General features: G+C 38.6%; 2 protein-coding genes across 5 annotated transcripts in view; one reads left to right on the plus strand and one right to left on the minus strand.

Moving 5' to 3' along the window:
* The window catches only part of aven (apoptosis, caspase activation inhibitor), a 54940-nt gene extending 36627 nt beyond the window's left edge, over nucleotides 1-18313 (minus strand). For 2 of the 4 annotated variants that reach the window (XM_066694662.1, XM_066694661.1), the window contains exons 1-3: nucleotides 18108-18313; nucleotides 17740-17781; nucleotides 16307-16478 (exon numbers count right to left, since the gene is read on the minus strand). In XM_066694662.1, coding sequence (XP_066550759.1) covers nucleotides 16307-16478; nucleotides 17740-17781; nucleotides 18108-18299 — 406 coding nt within the window. In that variant the 5' untranslated portion in view covers nucleotides 18300-18313. The remainder of the gene's footprint in view (nucleotides 1-16306; nucleotides 16479-17739; nucleotides 17782-18107) is intronic. The other 2 variants (XM_066694664.1, XM_066694663.1) reach the window with 1 other exon arrangement.
* Nucleotides 252-21067, plus strand: LOC136717168 (muscarinic acetylcholine receptor M5). Its single transcript, XM_066694656.1, has 2 exons — nucleotides 252-950; nucleotides 18915-21067. Exon 2 carries the CDS (start codon nucleotides 18991-18993, stop codon nucleotides 20587-20589), a length of 1599 nt encoding a protein of 532 aa, XP_066550753.1. The 5' UTR covers nucleotides 252-950; nucleotides 18915-18990; the 3' UTR covers nucleotides 20590-21067.
* Nucleotides 21068-21516: the final 449 nt, after the last annotated feature.

The following is a 21516-nucleotide window of genomic DNA, read 5'->3' on the forward strand; positions in this document are numbered from 1 at the left end:
CCTAAAGCTGTTCAAACACGAGGGGGCACCAATCAGAAGTAATAACATCATCCGCCTCTCCTTTTTGTCTTTTTAAGCGGACACTGCTGTCTGTCACATGGATGTAATTAATGGGCTCATTATGTAGGAGATGCGTCATCTTGTCAGATTGCTGCCTGGTTTCAGCAGTTCATATCAGCGGGTCCTTCTCCCTCCCCCCTCCCTCTCCACCCCACTCACTTCTTGCCATGCCTGCTCACTGTCCCGAAAAATGATGAGCCATCCTGCCCTATGGGAATTTCTCCTTCCAGCGAGCAAGTGCTACATCTGTGTCTGCTAGGAGCATCACATGGATACATGGCACTCTCCGACCGGCAGCTATCAACTTCTGTGGGAAAAAACTCAGAAATCCGAGAAAAGTTCTGACTGGCGAGATACAAGGCACCTGTTCTTTTCCGAGGACTTCTATCCATCCAAAGACAGCAAACAAAAGAGAAGCTTGCTAGCCACTTTAACCAGTACCTTTTTCTGAGCTTATCCTCTCTCTTCTTTTTCCTATCTCTCAGCACGGAGATGAATGCCAATCAATTTTTAAACAGCTCAGAATTATACAGAGTGAACTGATTCAGCCTCACAGTCTAAAGCACACAGATCCTGCTCTTAGGATGTTTTGGGGATGCTGGCACTTTTTGCCACTGGAATGCCAGCACAATTGGAATCTTTCCTTTTGGAATCTGTAGTAAAGAAGATCCTATTTAATTCTGTTTGTTTTGGACACACATTTGCCTGGGCGATATGAACCGTTAAAAGAAGACTAAGAGAAAGACAAAACAAACAAACAAACAAGAACAAAAGAGAAAAAAATAAAACACACAAGGGATTAGACAGTCACATTCGAACACCCATCTAAATTCTGGAAGTCATGCCTCTGCCTCAAAGAAGACAGCCTTTAATATCCAGAAATGCCAACTGTAAGTATATATTTTACACATGCTTAACAATCTCAGGAATGGAAAGTGGAATAACCTATTGTGATTCTTGAACTCACTTTAATGCTAGCCCAGACATGCAGACATTCAATTTGGGGATGGGTCATTATATTAAATTTAAAAAGTAAATAAAATAAAAAATGTAGCTTAACTTCATAACAGGCATCTGAACAGCAAAGGTAATCAAATAGGGGGAATATCAAAAAGTTACAGGTGTGTAAATCACAATTCAATTTAAAGTGTGCAAAATTAAAACTGATGAGCATTAAAGATATATATATATATATATATATATATATATATATATATATATATATATATAGAGAGAGAGAGAGAGAGATAGATAGATAGATAGATAGATAGATAGATAGATAGATATATTACGTATATTACTTCAAATAATTTCAGGTGTGTATTCAGTCTAGCAGAGCAAACAATTATATAGAATGCATAATTTAAGGATAAAAAACTACAATGCGGTATGAAGTGTATAAACCAAAGAAGCTAAAATACAGAAGTCATTATACTAACAAAAACCGAATGATACAGAGTACAATTGGGTCACGAATCAATGAATGTTTCCCTTTTCAAGAAATTCAACCTCAGCTGCCCTTTACTTTAATTAATGCTTAGTCCCTTCAAAATCCCCTCAAAGTGCCCTTTTCTCGCTCTTCCTTTTTATCCTAGAAATAGTCAGAGAGCTTAAAGACCGGTGCATTATTAGAGTGTAAGGTTTGAGAAATGTATGTGACTACATTAAGCATTGCATGCAATGCAGATTGACAGTACATTACCTGTGCATGAACTAGATAAGCAACAACATACATCTAAATAATTTGATATACCGTGTAGAATAAGTCCGTAAGGTATCATTCAATCTCTGATATTAGTCATATTACGAACAGCGGTAAGGAAACACATCACATTTTTTTCCACAGTGCAGTGTACAATGGTGTAATGCATTTTTGGTTTATTCATAAACTCTTAACTAGGAAACAATATTTTAAATACACAATGTATAGCAAAAAGAATATAAGATGAACTACCTGCTAAGAAATGATGCATGAAATATTAAATTTGTAATAAGGGGTGCGGGGCCACAATAGAAAGCGCTTTTCTTATGTGCATAATACACTGTGAAAGATATGTAATGTGTGACAAGAACAGTAGAAGATAGCCATTTCAATCCTATACACAGCATCAGTCATTACAAATGGGTTTATTTTATTGTATTTTAGAGCAATTTCTATTTTTCAGGCATATTCATCCTTGCCCTCTTAAACACATTTTACAAAAGATTCATACATTAAAATATAAAATAAGACTTACAAAATGCGACGTTTCTGTAGCATATTCCCACTGTAAGATTACTTTCCCATAGGTATTTTGCTCTCTTTACATAGGCTACATGTATATACCTCAACATATACAGTAATTTAACAAAGTAACCAAGGCCAGAAAGTAATGTAATAAAATGAATTATTTTTCAATGACCTCCATTACTTTCAATTACTTCTATACGAGTTTAGCAAAGAGTCTCCATAGCGTATATATTTAGGTTTACCAATTAAGTAATCTAGAAGATTATTAACTGATATAAAATGTCTGTCTGAGAGAATTGCTTGTCACAAAGCATATTAAGAGAGAGTGGATATAAATAAATAAATCTTGATCTGAATGATGCCTCATAGATCCCACACACCGTACTCTGTAGAAAAACTTGAAAAAAGGCTGTGGAATTATATGGAAGCAATAAAACACTGGTGATAAGTCACAATAAAAGGCCATTGGAAATTAAGGAAAGCAATAAAGCACCAGCTCAAACAAAGGCAGGTAAATCTGTCACTACAGATTAGGAGAAACTCATATCAAATCTAATCATCTAATTACTTAACAGAAGTGAGAAAAAATACAGGACTGGAAGCAGAAAGCAATAACTCAGAAAATGAAAATATCTATCTAATTAGTTTCTCACCATATGAAATGATATTTGGGGTTATCTCTGGCAGTAAATCACATGTATGCACACATGTCCCAAACTATTGAGGTTAGAAGCTGCCAATTGAGTGCCAAAGGGGCCTCCTGTTTTTTTCAGAAATACATGTGGCCGTTGTGACACATTAAATCAATCCAGGATTTTATGTAAATAAAATTCATGAACATCTTTTTTTTTTTTTTTATCCAATTTTTCTGACAATGCCATGTATCAAGTCTGTCTACACAGCATAAAGGCTTTTCATTTATACCACTAAAAATGCAATCCTATTGAAATCCATTTACACTTTTTCCAATAACTTCAGGTGTGCAATTACTGTGGGATAACGAAAGCTATGGAGCTTCATAGATTGCTAGATGAGGTCATATATTTGGATCAATTTAAGAAATTATATTCAGAACAGTGAGTTTAAGTGAATTGTGTTGCCTTACTAGGATCCTTTTAAAGAAGTCGTCTCGATTTTAAAGCAAGCCGTTTTACAGTTGTGTTTCTACTGTTCATGGCACAAGGCCAACTTCCAGGAGGGCAGGGGGGAGGGGGAAATTGACTTGAAAAATGTAGTTGTTTCGACCTATATTTTAGTAGTTTAGTAGTAGTAGTTGTCCTTAAGCAGTTTTAGAACAGAACCGTGGATGTGTTTGTGGGGGGTGTCAGGGCATACATATGTTACAACATTGCAGACTTAACTGTGACTATATAGGCAGATATTTTTGGTTACTAACTGATCACTGTTGATACCCAGGACTCAAAAAACAAACTGTTGGGGGAAAAAGGAACAAAATGCAAGAAAACTACTGAACATTTTGGACATTGGTTCCAACACATTTCCTGGAATTTGATATCATGTTTATGCTGGAGAAAGAAAAAGTAGAGATTCCAGCATGTCTTTTTTCGGTTCTCAGCAGATGCATTAATATGTACTGTTTGGTATAGTGTTCATTGATATATTAAAAAAACAACGTATACCATTGCCATGCAATTGTTCACTTTCAATTGTTTGAATGTCCCTGGATTGAGATGGTTGGATGCCCTATGTTGTATGAATGAGGTTAAGCTATTCATTCAGGAATATTCCTTGTAAATAAATAAATAAATAAATAAATAAGCAGCAAAACAAAACAAAAATCTTAAAATTGTGAGCTGTCTAGTGCAGGGCAGTAATGCTGTGCAATGATCCCCTTAAAACCACTGAATTGCATGTCCTCCGCCATTAATCTCTACACAATCTGGAAAGGCAGATGTAGGACACTCACCAAATTAATTGTTCTTAAATGTGTTGTTTAGTTTTGGAAACAAGTATATAATTTGTATGGATCTAAAGAGGCTGTGTTCCTAACCAAAAAAAGATGAAGATAACATTGAATATAACAAATGTTAACAAAATTAAAAAATGTTAACACCAATCTCGGCGGCTAAAGAGTGTTGGCATACGTGAATCCAGGGAGAAACCAGTTATTTAACTACAGGAAGCAAAGAAGCTTATGGACTCCAGATCACTGCTGTAGTGTCTCGTAACATATGACAAGATTAGTCAAGCAAGCCAACCTGAAGCTGCCACGAGTCACACAGGCAAATTAAACAAAGCTGTGACGATGTCTTTGTAAGGAGACAAATCAGAACCATTCTGGAATTAAAACACATTTTGTTGACATCAGTTGCTAGAAATATTGCAGTGTACGCAGGCTGATGTATTCTGGGAATTGCTACAGGATTTACAGTGACATGCCATCTCTGTAGTCTGAAAATATACAGGCCCAAAAAGTCCTATCAGAGTTGTTTTGTTATAAATACATAGGTGTCAGTGGCGTGTGGGGTGTGCTTTGGAAATCCATATTTTTTTCCCTCACTTCCAAAGCAACGAAAAACTAAAAATAACCATGAAGCATGGACAAAGATGACTGAAATATCTGCTTAAAAAGCAAAGCTATGTTGTTCTACTTTATGTAGCAGGTCTCTTCTGGTATACGATTTAAAAGACGCATACTCTATGTGGAGTTTCTGTCAGTTTCTCATGGCTGGCATGGCTAAAGTCAGAACTGTCTAAGAAACAAAACACTTCTAAGCTCCTCCAAGCAATGCGTATTACAAAGTAAGACTGAAGGATTGCATAAGTCTTTTTTGTGGGGTTTTTTTAGACTGCAGGTCCTTCACAGAACAGATTGGCAGACTAAACATTTATTAAACCATAAAGCTTATGGTACTCAACTGCAGCATTTTTATATAAACTTCCAAATGTGTGTTATATAAAATCATCATCACCATCAGCTTATTGATCCACTGTTGAATGAAAGCCATACACACATCGTAATCAGACAAATGCAACAGTAATAATAGGTCTATATAATAAAAAAGCAGTCTGAGATCAATGAGTACACCATTGCGGTTAGCTACTGAACAAAAGGCTCGGCCATCCCTACATCAATTTGAACTTCAGCTTGATTGACTCCATTCTTTCACCACTATGGACTATCTCCCTCCGGAGACTGACACGTTCAGGTTCACCTCAGTTCGGAGTTGAACCACAGATGGAGGACAACCGGCCTCTTCATCAAATAGCATTAATTTAAATTCAAAAGGGAGAATTTAATCTCCATTTCCTCCCACTTTACAATATCTATAACCTGTAACGTCCACATTATGTGCAGAGGAAGAGACGCAAAAGACCAAAGTGATATTTTACATTGACATTAATGTCTCTTAGATGTGGACTGGTGGTTTCTTAGAAAGAGACCTTCACAAAGGATGGGATAGGCCTGCTTGAGGAAAAAGATTTTAATGAACAACAGTAAAGTGAGAGATGAAAATCATTCAACTTTGTCCTGCTGGGGTACAGTAGCTTGTCTTCTTCTAGCACACAATTAAACTAATCTTTACATTTACAAATCTCTTTTGCACTTTGCACATATGCTGTGCAACCTTTTCATTTTATTAACCAAAATTTAAGACCTACATTTAGAAATTCCAGTTCTTAAGCATGTAAGAATGGTCACAGACTACTAGAGAAGTTAACCTGACTCAATTTGATCATCCAAGTATCTTATTGAACGGAGAACTGTGTCAAGCCCATGCACAAAGGAGCCCTGAGGATCAACATGCACAATGTCATCCCGCAGTTCATCCCATGCATGCACAAGTCTGTGTTAGTAGATTGCTCTTACTCCCTGTATGGATCTCTTTCCTTGAACTGACAAATTGGGATGCCTGAGAAACTTTGCTTCTTTGCATTATTTTGCTGCTTTTTCAAACTGGCCTTTTTTAGTAATGTTTCACTGTAATTTGCAATTTAATTATAATAATGTCACAATGCTAAAGAGGGGGAATATAAATAATTGGCTACACAGGTGTGTGGCCATAGATTTTGAACATATACAATTCTGAGGACGATATGGGACATCATCATGTCTGTGAATCAATAAAGCTGTGACACGAAAACATCCTGCACATTGACAGTAAATCAGTGAAGAAAGGGTTAACGCACACTCGCACATTTTTTCTTTTTCTTCCCCCATTACTCACCACATTATGTTTCCACTACAACACAGGGAATATCAACATGGCAGAACAGTGCTTGATTTTAATAGAAAAGATTAGTCACCATAAAACTTTATGCAAGAGTAATTCATTTTCAATGCAAAAAAGCAATATGATTCACTTTCAGACAGATACAATTCTAGTTTTTCTTTATTTTGTCATTGTGTGGGGGGGTGAAGAGACAAAGGGTCTGGATTACTTGTATACAGTGAGTCAGGGACTGCAAGTGAAAGCCTCGTCACAGAGCTGCCATGTTTATAATGCCTGATTAATTCCAACAGTTTCTGGCATCAGCAGACTGACTGAAATGCAGGGCCAATGTTGCTAAACCTTTTCCTGGTAATTTGGTCCAGAGATGTTGTCTTACAAGCACAGTAATCATCCTTCACAGGCCCTCGAACAATAATGAGAGGTACTTTACTACAGCAATATTCCACACTAATCCAGGGGCTCGTTTTGTAGGCCAAAGTAGTTCAGCTAAAAAGAGAACGAAAACAACAAATAACCTCAATCTCCTAGTATTAGAGAGAAGGTCTTTCATGAATTGGTTTTTCTAGATAAAGCTGTGATTTTAACACACCTCCCCCTAAAAAAACCATTAAAAGAGGAAATAAATAATGAATGCAGTAGACAGAGGCCTTAACTGTTGAAACGGTGTCACTTTGTACTTTAGTGGGTACTGTACCCATTATGGTGTCTGAAAATCTTGTTGAAACTATTCAGAAACTGAACTTTTAAATCAGAAATGGATAGCACCGCTTCCAGGATGCTATGTTAGCATGCCAAGCTCAATTATTTAATTCAATTATTGCTTTTTGAGGCCAGGTTTGCGTTTTTATTCCAGGTTTCGAGCTGTTTCTAACCTAACAAGAGCTGCACATTCTGTGTTTACAGCTTTAAAACTAGATTTAAAGGGAATGGAAAAAAATCCCAAAATAAAACAGTTACCATTTATAGTTCTATGCATTTATCAGACTGAGACCCCACACATTTTTGGGGATCTTTACTTCAACATTTCTTTGTACATTCTTTGTTTTGTGAAGACTGTATGTAATTAGTCTTGAATATGCGGTCTAAAGTTAAACTGTCAGCTGAATCAGCCATTAGTCGCACATGTAATTTCACTCATTGGGGGAAAAGCCTTACAAATTACTTAAATTACTTAAAATAATAAACAATTAATCTGTGAATTCAAATGCTAGTCCTTAATTAATTTGTGAAATAATGTCAGCAAAATCTAAAATTCTAGGACAGTATGCCTACCTGCAGAATATTACAAATCTTTAACAGATTGTTAAGGGTTACACCACATTCAAGACACAATCAATACATTATATTTCTTAAATGTTTTTGTTCATTCTTGATCTTATTTTAAAATTACTTCTAACTTTTAGTCATTTGAAGTTAATGTAAGGAACTATGTGGATTTCAATCTCTGGACACATTTTCATTAGCAATATAGAAAGAAAGTTACGGATAAAATGTAAGAGGTTTTCACTAGTAGTCAACAAGTCTATAATGGCACACTCTTAAAACACAGTTTGGTAGTTGGAGAAAAACACAGGCTGGGAGAAGTAGAGGTTCTCATTTTAAATATTTTGTAAGCAATACGATATGTCAACAAGAGAAAATAAATGGTGTGCGATACAATTTCTTTTAGCACCTGCTTAATCCTGGAAGAAGTCAATAAACTTAAAGCAATTCATATCATGATGTCAATGTCTGGATGCATAATCAAAGTCTCAATTATTCAAAAGAAACAGCTGTAAAAAGGCAGTTGCTATGAGGGGTTGTATATCCATCCCTCAGTCAGAGCATATCAGAAAACTATCTTCTACACTTCTTTCTCCCGAGAGAGTCCGGCCTATTTCCAACTCTGACTGCCCGGGCCATTTCAAGACCTCCCTGTCCAATTAACACGGTTCTTCACTTCCCTTGCCTTGCCTTCACAGACACTAGGGAAGCCTCACAAGGAAATATTTAATTTTGAAAGGAAAATGTATTTAATGGCAGAACCCCAGGCAGAACTTGTGACTTCTATATTTAGGCCTACACATAGACATTCGCAACAGATTTGGCCACTTTCACTAAAAGTAAAATTTTGTTCTTGAGGGCACAACCGTGAGAATTAACGAAAGTCCAAACTAAGTGATTTGTATTTGCGGGTTCATTAAATGTAATGTTCCATGTTTGTATTATTAGTAGGAATGAAATCCCTTACATTGTTGTCAAACACTGATAAAAAAAGACTTGATTTTCGTGAAACATAAATACAATTTTAATTAGCCTACTGATACAGTTTGGATAGCTCATCAAAATTAATTTAAGGAACAGAAAAATGCCCATTTCTATAGACAATGATCATTCAAAATATAAAATTAGAACAAAACATTCATCCTTGGGAGAGCAAAAATCATTTAAAAGACTACAAAATTAAAGTTGATACATCCCATTCATTCATAGAAGGTAAACAAGAAACAATACTCAGGTGTGCTGAAAACAGGACGCAGAAACCGCGTTCAGACTGCATAATCTACAGTAAGTCTGAGGTTTTAAACAGCAGTCTATCCCCGAGACGCCTTCTTACCTCCACTTTACTTGAACTCTGATGTCGATGACAAATCACACAAGGGAAAAGAAACATCACTTTAATCAACTCAAGGTACAAGCTTTTTTTTTTTTTTTCTCCTTTCCCCCCTGATGACAGGAGGTTTCTTTCATGTGAACCTCAGGCAAATGCTGTTGCTGATTGACTTATCCTAAGAGAATGACAATAAGGCAGGATTTATTTTTAAAGAAAAGGTCAACACAGCATTAGAAGAGGAAAAGAATGAGTCTCTTCAGTAAGGGGTTATATACCCTGGGTTGCTAAGTGTATTAAACACTTACACACATAGAAAGATAAACTAAGAAACAATACCATAGTACCAACATGTGACAACAGACTTGTGCTTCTGTAGAACAGGCATACTATATGTGACTAAATGACAAACTGGGCTACATTTAGTTTGCATTTGTTTTCATTTGTTGGGGATTCATAGGACTTATCCACCCTTTCAGACCTGCTGCCTGATAAAAACTAGTTACTGTGCGGACATTTCTTTGGAACTCCTGTAGTTGGGTGTTGAACCTAAGATTAAATGCAAATGCTGACAAATAAGCCTGTTCTGCAAGATCACAATCAGCAATTGTCAACTTTACACTGACACCGTTACTGCACTGTCACCACTGCACAGAAAACACAAGTGAGGCTAGAAAGCAATTTCAGGAAAGTGTAAGAGGCAGTACACTGCTCCACTGATGGTCAATGTCCAGCCAGGAAAATGGTAAATTACATACTTTCAATGGATTTAAAAAAAAAAATATATATATATATATATATATATTAAGTCTAGCAATGTTCAGTCAAGGCAGTACTAGATCAAATATACACGGTGACACTGAATAGCAAAATAAAAATACATTCGTAGTAGAACAAAGAAAAATAGACAACAGATAATTGGACAGGGCTGCTGCTGCTGCTGCTGCTGCTGCCTTATATCATTCTAACTTTCATACACTCAAAGGTACGATCCTCCATGCTGCATCAGTAATTAATCTCCGCTTTCATGACTTTAATTTATTTTTTTTAAAGGCTATGATAGTCCACATCTGTTCCTCACTGATCCCTTTAAGGCCACCCTATAGCATCCCTGCGCAGACAAAGCCTAACAGCCTTTATCACAGAGGGGCTTCCATTCATGACTATTGAATGTTAACATCAGAGGGGACAATCAAGGACTGATGGTGCAGACGCAAGATAACCGAATCGGTTTCCTAGCAGCCCTGGAGTATTGCTTATAAACCTACAGCAAACGTTAAACCTTCAAATATAATGATCCTCATTTTATTGGAAACATAAGCTTCCCAAATGGCCATGACATTTCCATGCCAACAATGCACATTCCTCACCTATGCAAGGCCAGGGTAGCTGCACCGCCTTCGAGCTGACCACCAAAGTCTGTCAACAAAATTCAATTCAAATTATTTTGCACATGGTTACCCTAATTACACAGAAACCCTGCAGCCAAGCCATGGCTAAATTTAACTAATCATTACAGGAAACCCAGGAGTATTTTAGAGGTTTTAATCATGAATTAGTAATGTGAAGGAAAACATTATAGAGACGTTGTGTGTGTGTGTGTGTGTGTGTGTGTGTGTGTGTGTGTGTGTGTGTGTGTGTGTGTGTGTGTGTGTGTGTGTGTGTGTGTGTGTGTGTGTGTGTGTGTGTGTGTGGTGGTGGTGCTGGGGGGTAAATGTAAACAGCAAAACAAAAGAACTGTGTCCTAAAAGGTATGGGCAACAGAATGTCCTTATTGTATACACATGCACGCACTACAGTTTATAGTATACAGTCACTGCAGTACCCATATGTGGACAATACTATTGCATCACTTTAACCCGAGATGCACCTAAAGCAAAGGGTTGGGCGGCCTGCACGGCATTATGGGCACGGCATCACGGCATCATGGGCAAGGGTAGACGCGTGTGTGAGTGTTGTGTAGCAGTTTTCTAAGGTCATCCCAGTTCACATCCCTGAACGAAGCGTCTTGCTCCTATATTCCCAACCAACGAGGATACCTTAGCACGAGTGCCTACGAGGCATCGCCTTAGTTGACAAGGATGCTGCTTCCTTACAGATAATTCCTAATCACTTATACCTGACCGAACAGGCCATGCCTCGTGGAGTAACAGTAATGAAATTCAGTTTGGTCTCTGGCTGGAAGGATCACAACGGGCAAAGGTTATTGCAGTCGGTTTCTGAGCTGTATCCATTGTTAAGGGACTGGCAAATTTGCTGTTAACTACTGCACAGATCATCGTTATTGAAAGAGACTCGCCTGAACCCAACAGACTCCCTGTTGAAGAGCCCTAGGAGAAAGTAAGCTGTACTTAGCAACATCCCAGACATCACCCCCACCCCCCACCTTCCAGCCCCCTCGGCCCAGCAGAAAACTGGCGGCTTCTATTTTTAATTCCTGCTGTGTGGAGCCAAGACTCCAGTGTCTTCACGCTGTCTTCCCCGCTCAGCCACGGCCTCCGATTCATCTGTCCACCCAGAGGCCATTCACTCCCAGCATCGCAGCTCCTTCAGGCGCGCAGCCCATTCCGTGCAAATCTGTCTACATCCACATGGGCAAATGCTCACCAAGCACAGCCAACAGCTGGCTATAAAAATAACTTGCTGGTTAACAAAATAAACAGGTCGCTTCTTTATTGCCTCACAAAATAAATCAATACAATTAAAAACAAATCTCTCTCTACATACACTCACCTAAAGGATTATTAGGAACACCTGTTCAATTTCTCATTAATGCAATTATCTAACCAACCAATCACATGGCAGTTGCTTCAATGCATTTAGGGGTGTGGTCCTGGTCAAGACAATCTCCTGAACTCCAAACTGAATGTCTGAATGGGAAAGAAAGGTGATTTAAGCAATTTTGAGCGTGGCATGGTTGTTGGTGCCAGACGGGCCGGTCTGAGTATTTCACAATCTGCTCAGTTACTGGGATTTTCACGCACAACCATTTCTAGGGTTTACAAAGAATGGTGTGAAAAGGGAAAAACATCCAGTATGCGGCAGTCCTGTGGGCGAAAATGCCTTGTTGATGCTAGAGGTCAGAGCAACTTTGATTGAAATAACCACTCGTTACAACCGAGGTATGCAGCAAAGCATTTGTGAAGCCACAACACGTACAACCTTGAGGCGGATGGGCTACAACAGCAGAAGACCCCACCGGGTACCACTCATCTCCACTACAAATAGGAAAAAGAGGCTACAATTTGCACAAGCTCACCAAAATTGGACAGTTGAAGACTGGAAAAATGTTGCCTGGTCTGATGAGTCTCGATTTCTGTTGAGACATTCAGATGGTAGAGTCAGAATTTGGCGTAAACAGAATGAGAACATGGATCCATCATGCCTTGTTACCACTGTGCAGGCTGGTGGTGGTGGTGTAATGGTGTGGGGGATGTTTTCTTGGCACACTTTAGGCCCCTTAGTGCCAATTGGGCATCGTTTAAATGCCACGGCCTACCTGAGCATTGTTTCTGACCATGTCCATCCCTTTATGACCACCATGTACCCATCCTCTGATGGCTACTTCCAGCAGGATAATGCACCATGTCACAAAGGTCGAATCATTTCAAATTGGTTTCTTGAACATGACAATGAGTTCACTGTACTAAACTGGCCCCCACAGTCACCAGATCTCAACCCAATAGAGCATCTTTAGGATGTGGTGGAACGGGAGCTTCGTGCCCTGGATGTGCATCCCACAAATCTCCATCAACTGCAAGATGCTATCCTATCAATATGGGCCAACATTTCTAAAGAATGCTTTCAGCACCTTGTTGAATCAATGCCACATAGAATTAAGGCAGTTCTGAAGGCGAAAGGGGGTCAAACACAGTATTAGTATGGTGTTCCTAATAATCCTTTAGGTGAGTGTATATTCTTCATGAATATCAATATTTTGTAATGAAGCAGATTAGGGAAATGAGAAAATAATTCAAGCAAAGCAACTCTGGGGAAAACATCCTCATTCTCTGTGCAATTTAATCTTATTTAAAGCCTTTAATAGGATATTTTCTTATTAAGAGAAGCAGAGGTATAGACTCTAAAATAAACAACACAACTCGGTCCGGCTCACATTATTAGTATAATCAGTATATGACATGAAATTAAAACGCACTGTATTCCACTGAATTACACAACACAAACAATAAACCAGAAAGTCATAAATTGTCTGTTTATTAATATGTATCTAGAAGGTGTAGGTGTATCTAGAATGTATCTATCGCGTATTCCCGCAATATTTCACACAGGAAACAGGTAATTAATCCACCAAGCCGTGACATCATTTAATAAAAAGAAACTTCGGCTTGCACAACTCGGGGAAGGTTTATCTTGCTGAAATGTCAACAGATGTTTCAACAGCAAGACATTTTACACAAGACAGATGGCAAACACTACTATCAGCCAGTGCTGTCAATGTAGAAATCCTTTGAAAGTATAGGTTGGGGGGCTTACAGAGCACTCTAAATCTTTGGGGGTCTTTACAAGATGCATGGCAGAGAAAATGGGGAAATAAATAAGAGTGTGCGTTTGTGAATATAAACAGATTGACACAAATGTCAAACAAGTGCAGTGAATGTCGGCGTTACGAGCAAAGGCCGTCTGCCACAGCTTGTCGGATAAAACCCTCGAAACAACTGCTTCCCTTCAGCCCCTCAGCTGAACTACATCTTCAGCCCATTGATGGCAAACAATCTTAATAGGTTAGGATGTTCACTAAATAAATAAATGTGTGCCACAAATAACATACACCAAAATGAAACATCTGCAGAAATAGAATACTTCAAAACATTTTCCTTTGAGGAGAAAATCCAGCAATGAGCATAGTCTCAGTCACAGTCAACACTATAACTTGGGCGTCTAGAATGGTGCCAACAGCACAGGGAGGAATTTGCGCTGGCTGGCACTGCCCTACTTTTAAACTGAGGTAAAGCCTTGCTGCAGGTAGATACATTCGTTTATTACTAACGGACCACTTAGAACAAGAACTATAAATGAATGAAGCAGCACCACCCAGGGAGTTGTTTTTTTTATTTTTATTTTATTATTAAGAGATATACCTGTTGCAGACATCAGCTAAGTCCTAGCAGGTAGCAAGGCATGCTGACCAAGTCAAGAAGTAGGTTTCAGTGACTCACATCAAAATGCCCTCTGCTAAGAAAGCACGTACCGGGTTCATAAGTGGGTTAACCAGGTCGGCAGTGACCTACTTCAGCATGTGGGTCAAGCTAGAAAAACGTATGATGCTTAAAGGGGAGCAAGAGACATCACATATGAAGACTTCTCTGCATGACTCAACAACGGACAGCCATAGCAGAGGTTGATGAGAGCAAACTCTGTGGTACTGAGGTAAAGCTGATTGGAGTAAGGCAGTTACAAACATTTGAAACAACGGGTGTGTGAATGTTTAAAAGGACATGTACTTTCCACTAATGCACTTCCCATGGTTTCCCACTGTTTGTATCATGGCTTACTATACCTTTTCCACTTTCTTTCCTACAATTTACTGGGGTTTTCTCATGGTGTTCTACGATGACATTGTAGAAGGGTTTTTGTGCTGGTTTTATTACCCTGGGTTCATCATGCTTGTGAAAATGTGATTCCAGGTAGACTGCCAGGGATAAAGTAAAGAACCTTAAAGTTCTGTCAAAGGAATTATGCTCAAGGAACATTTCTCTGCATCTTTAAATGTGGTGCTATTAATGGAAAGAAGAAGAAAAAAACTTAAGTGTAATTTATTAATTTATTAAAAACAACCATAATTCACATTTCTAATTTTCTCTTGATAGTTTCCCTAGAATTATGCCCCAGACGTGCCTGGATTGGGATTTCGGTCCACAACACAAGGAAACAAGATTCATGATTATATTTTAATCTGTGCTAGCTTTGCTTTTTTATTTTTATTCCATTATTTTCACATTACAAAATCATTTGATCATCGATAAGACTTAAAGAATTTTAATGCCCGCCACTAAATTGAAATATACTGCATAAATGCACTACCAGGTTTAGCCATGATATCTGAACAGTTGGAGTAAAGGTCACATCTAATGAGATTATGTCCTTTGAATCTCCCCGGCTTTCTTTAAATTGTCTGTAATGTGGTTTGAGAGATAATATAGAAAACAACAATGTCTTTATATAGCAAAACATAAATACAAAAAAAAGAAAAATCAGATCACACGACAGCTAAACAAAGGCTCTCTCCTTTTCTATCAGAAATTCAATCATTTATTCATGCAAATGTACAAAATCAGAACTGCAGCGCTAATGGCTTTGTAATATTCCTATTGTGGTGGGGGTTGGGGGGGTGCTACTCAAACCCTGGCTTAAATCGGATCAGCAGTTTTCTCTGAACGGAGCTGGCTGCTTTTACTCGCAAGTCAAGACGATGCATGTTGTGACCCTATTTCCATCCCAGGACTTTGTAAGCTGTCACTTCCCTTCTGCCTCTTGTGCTTCTCAATGAAATTCTGACCCCAAGGCAGCTGTCAGCAACTACTCACTGGCCCGTTGTAAATATCACACTAATGGGATCTTCCGCTGATCATCTCAGAGCTGTCTGCTTATTATAGATGTTTGCTTCTGTTTGGAATAGATTTGCCTTGTATAGGTTTTCAATTCTGTACACACATCTAAACTCCATCAGCCCTGCTCTCTGTCTGTGAAACCCTGGGCTCAAACAGCTTCTCTGACACCACAGTGATTAAACCCTCATATCCCTGGGTTTATTTGCAGTCTTATTCTTACAAAGCCGACAAATCTTTGTTCAACCCCATAAGCCTGTTAGATCAACGTGCCTTAGTATGTTAAAAACTCTTAATGTAGTTAAACGAAGAGCTGTATGGATAGGCTGATTTGGTTAATTTCCAGATATATTTTCTCTTCAGCCCACATAAAGATATTAGTGAAGGTAATACCAGAATATTGTTGGTCTTGACTGTTAAAGCAAGTGTTTTTACCTGCAGCATTCATAGATTCATGCTGTCAATAATCAAACACATTTATAAAAGAATTCAGATGTACAACCTACTCCAGGCTTGAAGAACAGAAAAGACAACCTTTCAGCAATATTTTTTTGCCGAAATCATACAACACAGTTCATACTGTAGCGTTCACAGACTTCCAATTCATGCTGTTGGGTCGATACTTTAAGCAAATAGTAACGGAGAGGCGGAAGAGAGTTCTAACCTGCAGAGCTGAGGAGGACGTGGAAATCTTGTCCTCTCTGCATCAGACTCTCCTCCCCCAGCTCCTCTTTCTCCGCGGCCTCGTAGCGATCCCAGTTGGATGCCAGCTTCCTTCTGGAAAATACTTGAGCGCCCTCCTCTTCCTCTTCGTTATTATCAACGTCATCTTCAACCTTCCAAAAGAAAACGTCCAGTGAGTTTCTGAAAGCTGATCTAAAAAAAGTCATGTTGAAAATGGTAAACAGGACAGTCAGTGGAATACTTGCTCCTCTCCTCTTCATACAACATTTGATTGAACCAAAAACCTGCAGAGAACCATGGAAGATGCAACTGGAATAAATTAATATAGTAGGAAAACTAAAATAATGATCTACTTACTGGGTAGGGGACTGTAATCGACTTCATCAAATTATTATTATAGTGGGCAATCAGTTCTGAGGAAAATAAAACTCGGCAGCTACAAAAACTCATATAAAAGCACTGGAAAATACTGTACTATCTCCACCATAATGAAGCTGATTTCAATATTGGGTTTGGTTGATTTCCTGCCCATTCAAATCTTATGAAAAAATAAAAGGTTTACATCTGTGTATGACACTGGGGCTCAACAAGATATTTGGTTTTGTATTCATTACGTATAGGCCTACACTCAGTTTTTAAAAGAAAATATAATAGGAGTATACTAAGTAAATTGTAAATGAAAGCTTCTCCCAATAAAACTTACAGTTCATGAGAAAAAAAAGAGTGGAAGAGTATTTTATCCATTGTTAATTCAGTATTTTAGTGGGATAAATATAAACTTTTATGCCGAAAGACTTTAGGTTTATTATTTATCAAATGTATTGCTTCTTCACAATTTCCTGAAATCATGCTGCTAAGTGTTTTAATGGATTGGTTTCAAAACTGCTATATATATATATATTTTTTTTATATTGATTAATTATCCAGCAACTTAAAACCCGAATACGTCACTGTGACTTTAACTGATTTATGAAGGTCTGTCAGAACCCATTAATACTGAATAGATTAGCATTAGAATTAATAAACTGTAAATAAATTAGTGCAAGTCATTGTTTCATTTGCTGTAAATCAGTGTCTTAATACTTCAGAAGTAGTCAAATCTCTCTGTACACAGGATACACTGTCATGCAAATATAGATCAATACCGTTCAGTCTATTAGTTTCTACATATAGATCTCAGGCCAGAAACAACAGTCTAAACATCTGTCTGACTTGTCCATTGATGAGTACAGTTCATATGTAATACCTGATATTCAGGACATTTCCTATAAATGGTGGGACAAGCACCTTAACCACAGTTTGTGACCAAAAGACTCCTTTAACATACACCCTAACCACCACCACAAATTGCCAAGTGAATCACTGCCACAAAAAGTGAAATTAATGAATGACAGAGAGAGCCCACAGGCTTACATTTGTTGGTTCTGTTCGGGTCTTTGCTCCACGAAACCTATGCTAAAGAAAAAAAGGACATTGACAGCAAGAGAGCCTTGACAGGACTGAACACAGAAATACCAACATCAAGACATTAAGGCTTGGGATCTATTCCAGCCAGCTGTCTACATGTGGGAATATTATATAATAATAACAATAAGATGGTGTAGGTGGAGAATATTTCTAAGTCATGCACTTAGTTTATTAAAAGTCCTGCGTATTCCCCAAGCAATGAGCTGGACAGCAAAAGGATGGTTTGACATGCACAGTCAAAACTAATATGTGTATTGCTTAGATACTGCTTAGATCTGAACACATTTCCACGTGTATCAACAACTCAGTCATACCCGGTCGGATGGAAATGGTCCCGAGCGACCCCTGCCTCGATGGTGGTCTCTTCTTCCTCTCCCACGGTGTTGTCCGCCCCGTCCCCGTCCTCGGTGCTCAGTCCCGGCCCCACTCTCGCCGCCACCGCCACCGCCACCGCCACCAGCGCCTCTCCTCCAGCTGCCTCCCCGGCTCCTGGGTCTATGCTCCATCACCTCTCCGATCTTCCACTGGATCTACCGGAGCATAATAAACGATGCGCAGTTGTAATGTAGTTGGGGTAACATTGAATACAGTCCGTCCGACAACAAAGTCGAGCGTCTTTTTAATTCCCGCTTTAGTTAATGAACAAAATGATTCCTTCTTGGATATTGTTTACTGTCGATATATACACTATTTAAAACGTTAACATCAGGGTTTTTAGTTAATTTAAAATATGTAAAAAAAAAACATAATTAATATGTAGCATCTATCTGCCAATAAATAAATCATAATCATAATCATAATCCATTTATTAATTTAAATTAGATGATGATGACGACGACTATTATGATGTAAATGTAAAATTTGATATACACCAATCTTTAAGCCTTCTCTGTCTTCTCCGAAAATACAAGCAATATGCCTGGTGTCCACTAGATGTCGACGCAGCAATGGGCAGAAGTTAAGATCACTATAATCAACATGTTTATATTAAAATCATGTTTTTACAGCATTAGTCAGTTTATTTTCTATGTTTAATAAGGAAGACACATGTAACAGTCAACTGCTATGCAGTCTCTGAGTCCTTTTATTTTAATTAAAATGTTGTTTCTCTTTTTTTACAGGAGATTCACATCATGGAAATACATTGACTCCTTTCTGTAGGTCAGTTACCTGTAGACACAGACATTGAGCATCAATATGGACCAGGACCAGCTGAAGAACTCCTCGATGGGTAACAGCAACACTTCTAGTTTGCAGCCTCTCAGTAACCACACTCTCTGGGAGGTCATAACAATAGCGACTGTATCAGCCATTGTGAGTCTCATCACAATAATTGGCAACATCCTTGTCATGGTATCCTTCAAAGTCAACAGCCAACTGAAGACAGTTAATAATTACTATTTACTAAGCCTTGCTTTTGCCGACCTTATAATCGGAGTGTTTTCAATGAATCTATATACCTCATACATTCTGATGGGATACTGGTCTCTTGGAAGCCTAGCTTGTGATCTGTGGTTAGCTCTGGATTACGTGGCAAGCAATGCATCAGTAATGAACTTGTTAGTTATCAGTTTTGACAGGTATTTCTCTATTACACGACCACTAACATATAGGGCCAAACGTACGCCCAAAAGGGCCGGTATCATGATTGGCCTGGCTTGGTTGGTGTCTTTCATCTTGTGGGCTCCCGCAATATTGTGCTGGCAGTATTTTGTTGGAGAAAGAAAAGTTCCAGCAGGGGAATGCCAAATCCAATTTTTCTCCGAACCAGTGATCACGTTTGGCACAGCCATTGCTGCTTTTTACATCCCAGTTTCTATCATGACCATTCTGTACTGCCGTATCTACAAAGAGACCGAAAAACGCACCAAGGACTTGGCAGAACTCCAAGGCCTCAACTCTTCAGCTGACCCCAGGACCACCAAGCCCCAAAAGACCATCATCAAATCCTGTTTCAATTGTAAACAGCCAGCCAATGGCAAACGAGAGCGGAGCCAAGCCTCATGGTCTTCCTCTAACAGAAGCAACGCTGCCAAAACCACATTGGCATCAAATACCAGCGATGAGTGGTCCAAAACAGACCAGGTGACCTCATTTAACAGTTACGCATCTTCAGAAGATGAAGAAAGAATAGGTTCAAAAGGCATGTATCAGACAGCTTACAAAAACCAGATGAGTGCCAAGAAAGAAAATGACCCTGCTGCAGAGACTGGGCAGGGGTTCATGGATGAACATCTGAGCAGTTACGAAGAAAGCGGCTACTTTGCTACACCCACCAAGTACAACTCACAGAAAAGCAAAAAATGTGTCTCCTACAAATTCAAGCCAGTCCCTAAAGACGGCAGTCCCCCTCAGAATAAAAATGGAGGCTCTAAACTGGCACCATCCTCTTGTTCCTCAGCAGAATCTGTGGGACCTTCGTCCTCCTCCAAATCCATGGACCCCAACCTGAAGAATCAGATCACCAAGCGGAAGCGCATGGTTCTCATCAAGGAAAAGAAGGCGGCACAGACTCTGAGTGCCATTCTACTGGCATTTATTCTCACCTGGACTCCATACAACATCATGGTTCTCATTTCCACCTTCTGCTCAGAATGCATCCCCCTGTCCCTTTGGCATCTTGGTTATTGGCTCTGTTACGTCAATAGTACTGTCAACCCAATGTGCTATGCCTTGTGCAACAAGACCTTCCAAAAGACTTTCAAAATGTTGCTCTTTTGCCAGTGGAAAAAGAAAAGGGCTGAGGAGAAACTTCACTGGTATGGACAGAATCCTGTTAACAACAAGCTGACATAAACAATACACAAATAAATAACATGCCTATTAAAGCTCAATGCAGGAACTGTTTTTACTATTCAAAATGGTGAAGGGTTTTCCATCTGGAATTACAAACCTGTGACACTTTGCAGTTTCCTCTTTAAGATAACCTCTACAAAATACAATGTGTAAAAGAATGAAGCATGACATGATCGCTTCATTAACATGTCACACCCATGTTCTTGTTTGATTTCCAACCTTTGAACCATTGATTATGAGTACCTGAACAACCCACAAATGGTTAATAGTATTGGAGGTGGTAATATTGCAATCCAGTATTTCCACAAAAATCCTGTATTTCAAGAAATATACATTATGCTATGATTTTGAACTTTTCTATTTATAAACACAAATAAAGACAAATATATTCTGTTCTAGACCAAAAAGAAAATGACCAATCTCTACTACTTGTTCCTAAGAAACAAAATGACAAATGCATACTTTTCAGTAAATATCTGCTTAAAATATGTTTTACGTATGAGGCCTAATTACAAAAAAATAATAATAATGTCTTGTGTCTACAGTATGGTGTTGTATTTTTTTAAGGGCTAATTGTTACTTGCTATACATGTTCACAGATATGACAATTCAAGGTTTATTCTGCCTTATTGTGAGTGACGACTGCAGTTTTACTTTATAGTTCTGTTTCTAAAGTGGGCTTTACCTTACTATTTTAAACTGCTCATGTTGTCTGCAAAAAGCTTGCTGCATTTGTGCTGTTTTGGAATAATGCTTTTAGGTCCACCTTGACCATGAGTTTGCTTGCATTCAACTAGGAATTCTCTCTCTCACATCCTTGACCAGAAAAAATGGAAATAATGCCATTTTGCATTTCATTTGGTTCAGCATCAAAAGTATTTATGGCATTACACACATGCACCTTTTCCCTTTGGCTGAGCTGTCACC

The sequence above is a fragment of the Amia ocellicauda genome, chromosome 21 (genome assembly GCF_036373705.1).
Source record: "Amia ocellicauda isolate fAmiCal2 chromosome 21, fAmiCal2.hap1, whole genome shotgun sequence".
NCBI classification, from domain to species: domain Eukaryota; kingdom Metazoa; phylum Chordata; class Actinopteri; order Amiiformes; family Amiidae; genus Amia; species Amia ocellicauda.